General features: G+C 39.9%; 1 protein-coding gene across 1 annotated transcript in view; it reads left to right on the top strand.

Annotated features, from left to right (window-relative positions):
• SPIN1 (spindlin 1) overlaps window positions 1–8,530 on the top strand; it is a 55,824-nt gene extending 47,294 nt beyond the window's left edge. The window contains exon 5 of the mRNA XM_017528484.1: window positions 4,915–8,530. Coding sequence (XP_017383973.1) covers window positions 4,915–5,114 — 200 coding nt within the window. The 3' untranslated portion in view covers window positions 5,115–8,530. The remainder of the gene's footprint in view (window positions 1–4,914) is intronic.
• Window positions 8,531–8,743: the final 213 nt, after the last annotated feature.

The following is an 8,743-nucleotide window of genomic DNA, read 5'->3' as shown; positions in this document are numbered from 1 at the left end:
GTGTGTGTGTGTGTTTAGAGACAGGGTTTCACAGCAGGTGCCTATCACCATGCCTGGGTGTGTGTGTGTGGGGGTGTGTGTGTGTGTGTTTAAGTAGAGACAGGGTTTCACAGCAGGTGCCTATCACCATGCCTGGGGTGTGTGTGTGTGTGTGTGTGTGTGTGTGTGTGTATGTATGTATGTGTTTAAGTAGAGACAGGGTTTCACCGTGTTGGCCAGGGTACGACTCCTGAGCTCAGGCAGTCTGCCAGCCTTGGCCTCCCAAAGTGTTAGGATTACAGGTGTGAGCCACTGTATCCCACCATGTTAGAATTTCTTCTAGACCATACGGTTAGTCCATTTAAAATGTGCAATTCTGTGCTTTTAATACATGCACAGATATGTACAGTCCTCACCACAGTCATTTTTAAAACGTTTTCGTCACCTCAAAAGAAAACCTTGTATCTGTTAGGTATCAGTCCTTTATTCCTTCAACTTCTCTTCCTCCTAGCCTTAAGCAACCAATAATACTTGCTGTGTCAGTTTCCCTGTTGTGGACTTTCATATGAATGGATTATATGATGTGAGATCCTTTGTGCTGCCTTCTTTTCTCTTAGTATGTTTTCAGATTCATCCACGCTGTAGCATATATCAGCACTTCATTCCTTTTATTGGCCAGATATGATTCCATTGTATAGATATACTACATTTTGATTAGCCGGTTTATCCGATGAAGGACATTTGAGTTGTTTCCCATCTCTTGGTTGTTATGAATAATGCTGCTGTAAACATTTGTGTACAGGTTTCTGTATGGACATGTTTTATTTCCCTTGGTTTTATTCTACCTAGGTATGGAATTGCTGGTTCCTCAAGAGAGCCACCTGCCTTGGCCTCTCAAAGTGCTGGGTTTACAGGGGGTGACCCACTGCACCCAGCCTGTTAGCCCTATTTTTATCATCTGTGGTGAAATGTTTATTCATATCCCTTGCCCATTTTAAAATTGGATTATCTATCTTTCATTATTGCATTATTCTGATAATTTTTTTTTTTTTACATAAGACCCTTATCAGATATAGCTTGCAAATATTTTCTCCCATTCCATGGGATCTGTTTTTACTTTCCTGATGATGATCTTTGAGGCCACAAAAGTTTTAAACTTTGAAGTTCGAGTTATGTTTTCTCTTGCTGAGTGTGCTTTTTGTGTCCTAAGAATCTTTTGTGAAATCTGAAGGCATAAAGATTTATACTTATTTTCTTCTAAGAGTTTTATAGTTTTCACTCTTAAATATAGGTCTTTGATGCATTTTTAAGTTAATTTTTGTCTGTGGTTCAAGATAAGGGTCCAGCTTCATTTTTTTGCGTGTGACTGCCTATCCAGTTGTCCGAGCACCATTTTTTGAAAAGACTATTCTTTCCCCCATTGAACGTTTTCGGCACCTTTGTTGAAAATCAGTTGACCACAGATACGTGGGTGTTTTTCTGGACTCTCGGTTCTATTCCATTAGTTTGTATGTCTGTCACTATGCCAGTGCTGCATTGTCTTGATTACATTGCTTTTTAATAAGTTTGAAATCAAGACGTTTGAATCCTGCCTTTTTTCCCTCCTCTTTTTGAGACAGTCCCACTCCATTGCCCAGGCTGGAGTGCAGTGGCACAATCTCAGCTTACTGCAGCCTCCGCCTCCCAGGGAGCTTGGATTACAGGCATACACCATAACGCTCGGCTAACTTTAGTATTTTTCGTAGAGACAGGGTTTTGCCTTGTTGGCAAGGCTGGTCTCAAACTCTTGGGGAGAAGTCATCCGCCTGCCTCAGCCTCCCAAAGTGCTGGTATTACAGGTGTGAGCCACAGCACCAGGCCTCACATTTCTTTTATTAAATTCACTGCTAAGGAATTTGTTCTTTTTGATGCTGTTATACATATGAATTGAATTGTTTTCTTAATTTCACTTTGGACAAGCTCATTCTTTTAAAAACTACTCGATGGCCCTCACACACACGAATCTCTTGCTTTGGACAGATGTAGATGTAACTAGTAGACCCTCCATACATTAGCCATGTGACAGTCATCTCTATGCCTTTTTGTTTGTTTTTTTAAGTTTCTTCTCTGAAGAAGTCAGTTAATGAACTTACTAATTTGTTCATCTGGTCTTGAATTTCTGCTTCTTAGATACATATATTTTTAAGATTTGTGAGCTGGGTGTGGTGGCTCATGCCTGTAATCCCAATGTTTTGGGAGGCCAAGGCGGATGGATCACCTGAGGTCAGGAGTTGGAGACCAGCCTGGCGAACATGGTGAAACCCCGTCTCTACTAAAAATAAAAAATTAGTCGGGTGTGGTGGCCCACGCCTGTAGTTCTAGGTACTCTGGAGGCTGAGGCAGGAGAATCGCTTGAACCCAGGAGGCAGAGGTTACAGTGAGCCAAGGTCATGCCACTACACTCCAGCCTGGGAGACAGCCAGACTCAGTCTTTAAGAAAAAAATTGTGTATAAAGAGGTAATACAAATTATTTATATACTAAGGAATTCGTCATGAGAACGTTCCTTTAAAAAGCATTTTTCCAACCTGTATGAAGTTACTTGAATATTTTTTTAATAGATAAATACCCGGTTAGAGCAAGTACTGTTAACATAATCATAGGACATACAAGGGCATCTGCAATTCTCCCATTGCTTTTCCTAACTGCTTTTTGATCTTTCCACTCCTTTAATTCTCCAAACCCATACGTATTGTGTGTGTGCTGTGGAAGCTTACCTTTAGAAACAGTGGTCATGTTCTGATCTAATGAGTTCTGAAAGGGTCTTGTTCAACTACCTGCTCTGATGATAAAACGGGACTCTACATATGAGTCTCTTGGTTAGCTCAGTTACTATAAAATTCACGTGTGATTGTGTATTTGTAATTCCTTTGTAAACACAAAAGTGCCACAAAAATATGGCAGTATGATGATACTGCTTAAGGGAAGAGAATTTTTAAAGAAGAAAGTATAGCTTATATTTCTTTACTTTTTAAAGAACTGATTATGCTCAGGCGTTTTGTTTTTATTGCTTGTGATTCTTAGTACTAGAGATCACAGTCGTACTTTTTGGATTATCATTCAGTGAGAGAATTTATTGTAACCAAAGAGGCAGACAACTGTTAATACATGTACGTTTATATGGTCCACGCCAGGATACTTATGAGAGTAAAATGGCGTTACTACCATTTGTGCCAGGATAACATGAACTGTCTTAAGCAGCCGGAACCCTGGTTGCCCTATCTGAGGATTACTACAAAGAAAAGAGCTTTGAGTTTTTCAGAACCCATGCAATTTTTAAAAAAATATAGTATAATTGCCTACCTTTATCCCTCTTTTTTTCTTTTACTTTGTTTTTTGTTGTTGGAAGTGGTTTGCTGTTCCTGTGTGTTTTATTATAGGCCAGAGGCAGGGCATTAACCTTGGCACGATCTTGGCTCACTGTAACCTCCACCTCCCAGGTTCAAGTGATTCTCCTGCCTCTGCTTCCCAAGTAGCTGGGATCACAGGCATGCGCCACCACGCCCAGCTAATTTTTGTATTTTTAGTAGAGATGGGGTTTCACCACTTTGGCCAGGATGGTGTCGATCTCCTGCCCGCCTCTGCCTCCCAAAGTGCTGTGATTACAGGCATGAGCCACCACGCCCTGCCAACTTTGGGGACCTTTTAGACAGTACAGATGCCTGGGCCATCCTCAGAGATTCCCTTGTACTTGGTCTGGGCTGAAGTTCATTCAACACCAATTTTTAAAGCATGGAAAATTTTTTTAAATTTCGAATCTGAGGAAGACAATGTGAAATGCCGTAATGTTGAGGGTTAAGAAGATTTAAGGATTCACAGAATAAAACCGATAGTACTTAGGCATTTTAAGTGTATACCATATTCTCAGTAATCCCTGTAGGAATTGTCTGCCTTCAAATTATATTTCAAAGCCACTCAGACTTACTTTCAGTTAATTACAGCTACAAATTAAACATGGACCAAAGGAATTTTGGGGTATGATTTTCAAAATTGTTCATATATCTAGATTGGGGTCGGCAAACTATTTTTTTTTTTTTTTGAGATGGAGTTTCGCTCTTGTTACCCAGGCTGGAGTGCAATGGCGCGATCTCAGCTCACCGCAACCTCCGCCTCCTGGGTTCAGGCAATTCTCCTGCCTCAGCCTCCTAAGTAGCTGGGATTATTGGCGGCACGCGCCACCCTGCCCAGCTAATTTTTGTATTTTTTGTAGAGACGGGTTTCACCATGTTGACCGGGATGGTCTCGATCTCTTGACCTTGTGATCCACCCGCCTCAGCCTCCCAAAGTGCTGGGATTACAGGCGTGAGCCACCGCGCCCAGCTGGCAAACTATTTTTAGGGAAAGAGTTTCATTGGAACACAACCACACCCATTTATATACATATTATCAGTGGCTGCTTTCATGCTACAGTGGCAGAGTTGAACAGTTGGGACAGAGACCATATACCCTTAAGCCTGAAATATTTACTGTGTGGCCTTGTAAGAAAAGGTTTGCTGACTCCTAGTCTAGATAATCATCAATTCAGGGTATTTAGATTTTTTTTAATTATGAAAATAAATATGTGAGTTGATTTCTTGGGAGGCCAAGGTGGGTGGATCACCTGAGGTCAGGAGTTCAAGACCCGCCTTACCAACATGAAGAAACCCCATCTCTTCTAAAAATACAAAATTAGCCGGGCATGGTGGCACATGCCTGTAATCCCAGCTACTTGGGAGGCTGAGGCAGGAGAATCATTTGAACCCAGGACGCGGAGGTTGTGGTGAGCTGAGATTGTGCCCTTGCACTCTAGCCTGGGCAGCAAGAGTGAAACTCTGTCTAAAAGAAAATATGTTAGTTGATTTATATCTAAAAATTGATTTTCAAATTTTCTCTCTCTTTTTTTCTTTTTTAAATATAGATGATTCACCTCCAGCAGAAAGGGAACCAGGAGAAGTTGTGGACAGCCTGGTAGGCAAACAAGTGGAATATGCCAAAGAAGATGGCTCGAAAAGGACTGGCATGGTCATTCATCAAGTAGAAGCCAAGCCCTCCGTCTATTTCATCAAGTTTGATGATGATTTCCATATTTACGTCTACGATTTGGTGAAAACATCCTAGATGTCATCACAAACTGCCAAATTTGTGGAACTGTGAAATGTATTATTTGTAGACATAAAGACTTGATTGCTTTCCAGTTTAATGAAAGCTTAAATGTCCCTGCGAACCCACAATCTCTGCCAGCAGAACTGGTTTTGTTCTGAATAGTACAGATTGATGTGAACACAAAGCATTTTGTGTAAGGAGAACTCCTTTCTCTTAAAAGAAGTCTGTCTATTTGGAGGGGAGTTACAGGCAAGTTTGATAAAAGTTAAGCTAGTATCATAGTCATTTAAAATTGTAATAGATCTTAATCATTTCCCCTTTACCCTAACACTCTTATTCTGCCGCCACAATGCAAGCATAGTTTGGTGTTTTCGTTATTGCCTTTTTTGAGATATATGTATCTGTATCTACCTATATCTATATGTGTGTATACATATATAATATATACACACAGATATCACACACACACACACACACACACATCCATACATACATACACACACAGGCAGTCTTTTATTTGTGGGATTGGGATGGGGGTGACATAATTTTCTTCAGTTTAACAGGAGTGCTTTACCCAAGTCAGTCATGGTTATGATATTACTGCTCTTTATTTAGAATTAAAATTTGGGCACAGGAAGCATATAGAAACATTCAGCTTGTTTCAAAAAATCAGAAGTTCAGAGCACCTTTTCAATCTAGAGCCCTTAAATCGTAAGTCCAAATGAGAATTACTTGTGAACAGTTAATGACCCACATTAGGATTTTACAATCTGGTGAGAAATCTGGGTAAAAGGCTACCTTTAATTCTGAGCTTTGAATTTTTTTGGTTACATTTTAATCATACATTTTTTTTTTAGCAAAACCCAGGTCCTTGTTCCACACAGTGTCATGTAGGTGTATTTTGGACAGCACGTATGGTCTGTTGTTTGTACAAATTGGTAATCTGGATTTCAGTACATGGATTTAAAAGGCAACAATACATCACTTGTTTGTGTGTTTTTGGTAAGTTTCTGGGGGAATACAGTGTTTTTATATTGGAAGTTTAAGTTTTGAGTGGCATTATTGCCTCTAACAGGCCCTCTGGGACTTTTAAATTTTTATTACTATTATTGCTAATGTATGATTATGGTTGGAAACTTCTTCCCCACCCGTTCCCCCTACCCCCTGGCTTTTCCTCACAGAGAATGTCTAGACAAATAGCAGCTTGGTCTCTTGACACCTCTTGTGGGGTGCATGTTTCTGCTCCAGGTGTGCTGTTAATGTGGATTCATTCCATTCAGTGGCCCCTTGGGGTTTGCATGTCAGTGATGTGTTACCATAGAAGAGCCAACCGTTTGTGTTCACTTGGTGGGTGTAAGTAATAGCAGCCCTTTGCCACAGTCTTTACATGGTTTCTTCCTGCAAGGTTGTTCTAAACTGAAATAGAACTGCTAGTGTGATTGATTGGTCAGTGAAACAGCTGCTCTCACTTTGTTTTGGAGGAACCCTGGTGATTTGACAGCCAGGAGAAAGGCCATATGTGAAACCAGTCTCTTGAGGAGATTGGAAATCCTCCCTGATACTTGGGCAGAGCCTAAACGTGCATGCTTGTCACTCAGACACCAGAAGTTTGAATCAGAGGTCCAAGTGGCCTCTGTTGTGGCTGTTCTTGATGGTTTCCAGGCCTCATTATGCATGGTTTGCTTGATGCCCATTTTTTGTGCCTTGTGCTGTTGGATGGTAACGACCACTCACCATGTAAACACAGTACCTCAGTTTTCTGTCCACAGCTACAGTCGCTCTGTCCCTGTTGCTTCACCATGGGCAGCCAGGGACAAGCTTTTGAAAGCAGTGTGATACCCAAGTCATAGGTGCTTCTCTTTTGTGTGAACAGGTGTTATTCTGCAGATCTACTATGTGTTTTCCTGTTGACTCTTAAAAGTCCCTGCATGTAAATCTCAAAGCTGAGCCTGGCTCCCAGAGTCCAGACTGATATTGCAGCGCAAGAATTTGCGAGTGTGTCCAGCATGCACGGACTGTGCAGCACTCGGTCCGGTAACTTTGGGTGGAAACAAAGTTCATTTTGAAGTATCTTGAGGGTTGGGTCAATTGAGACATTTCTAGCATTACTTAATGACTTGCATTGTGGTTTTTCTGCAAGCAACTTTAATGACTTTTTTTTAATACCACATGATCTCCCATTTCTAGATGAATGCAACATGATGATGGTGATGACAACGATGAGTTTAATCATTGTTCCATTTATTGCCTTTAGGGCTGAGGGAAAGGGAAGGGTTTTTTTTTCTCCCCATTTTCCCCCATTCTGTCTTTCTTTTGGTGGCTTACACCACACTTAATGACGCTATGACTAATTCTGCTCCCAAGCCCTTGTATCTTGGGCTTCGTTTTAGGCTCATGTGTCAGATCTGCATGCATTGCTTGCATTTTTCTGGTATCGGAATGTTGGTTCCTTGTTCTAGGAATTCAACATTAATTTCCAAAAGTATCATGGGACTTGTGACAACACAAGACATGAATCTATGTATAAAATTTATCGGCCTTTCTCATTTACCTGCTCTAGTATTATTGTATTGTGTGTGCGTGCGTGTGTGATGTCAGGCTGCCACGTAAAACTTCAGAGAAAAATCTTAAAAGCAGACCATCCTTTTTTGCATGCTCTATTCTAAGTAGAATGTTCAATGTAACTGACTAAAATTGCATGTTAAAGATATTTAGGTTTTTTTGTTTTCTTTATTTTTATTTGCTTTCAGTTTCCTGTATATTTGCTTACTGTGCCGTTTTAGTGGTTTTAGGATAAAAATGCACTGGTGAAGCAAATGTAGTGCCAACAGAAGGTGATTTTCCAGTTGTAAATGTCATGCAGCATTTGAAGGGACTGTGTTTTCTTAAAAAAATCACAGTTACTTCTAAATCAGATTTCGTTCCTTTTATCGTTTTATGTGCCAAACCACGAAGTGCATTGGGCTTGAATCTCTGAACACTGTAGACCCATTAGAAGACTGTTCCGATTGTCACAAATTGTAGTGCCTGAAAACACTCTTAAGCTGATTGTCTTAAAAAAATGAACGTTCTCCAAAGACAAAACAGGAACAATTATTATAACACAATAATTATGGTTGAAATGTCTGTGGTTCCTTGGAAATGCTGCGCTCTTTGTGTTTTTCCATCATTAGTGCAGTTGGAATGAATGTGTATAGGTCAGAGGTCTTCGTGTTCACATTTTAAAATTAGGTAAATGACCTCATCTTTCGAGCTTGAATTCATTTTTAATTTTAATTTTATTTTATACAATGTGTAGACAGTTCCCTGTTCTCTGCATTTAGAAGTATACACAATATAAATCTGTTAATTCTGTAAGTAATTTTTATAATTATGATGTAACTCTATCTTATCCTTAAAACATTTAAAATAAACCCTTTATGTGCAACTCCTGACTGTAAAGTTTGTGCTCATGAGCAAAATGTGATGTGTTGAATGTGATTCTGAAAAGTTTTTGGGCCAAGTAGCTTTTTCATCACATGTGAATGTCAGATATGCATAGAAACAGAAAGAAACAGAATTTTTATTAGATTGATAATATTCAATAATACCTGAAAGAAGAGGAGGCAATCATCAGTATCCCATGTATATTAAATATTAAAGTT

Source organism: Cebus imitator, unplaced genomic scaffold (assembly GCF_001604975.1).
Source record: "Cebus imitator isolate Cc_AM_T3 unplaced genomic scaffold, Cebus_imitator-1.0 Scaffold53, whole genome shotgun sequence".
In the NCBI taxonomy this organism is placed as follows: Eukaryota; Metazoa; Chordata; class Mammalia; order Primates; family Cebidae; genus Cebus; species Cebus imitator.
Note: the sequence above shows the minus strand (reverse complement) of the source record. Positions and strands in the feature narration are given on the sequence as shown.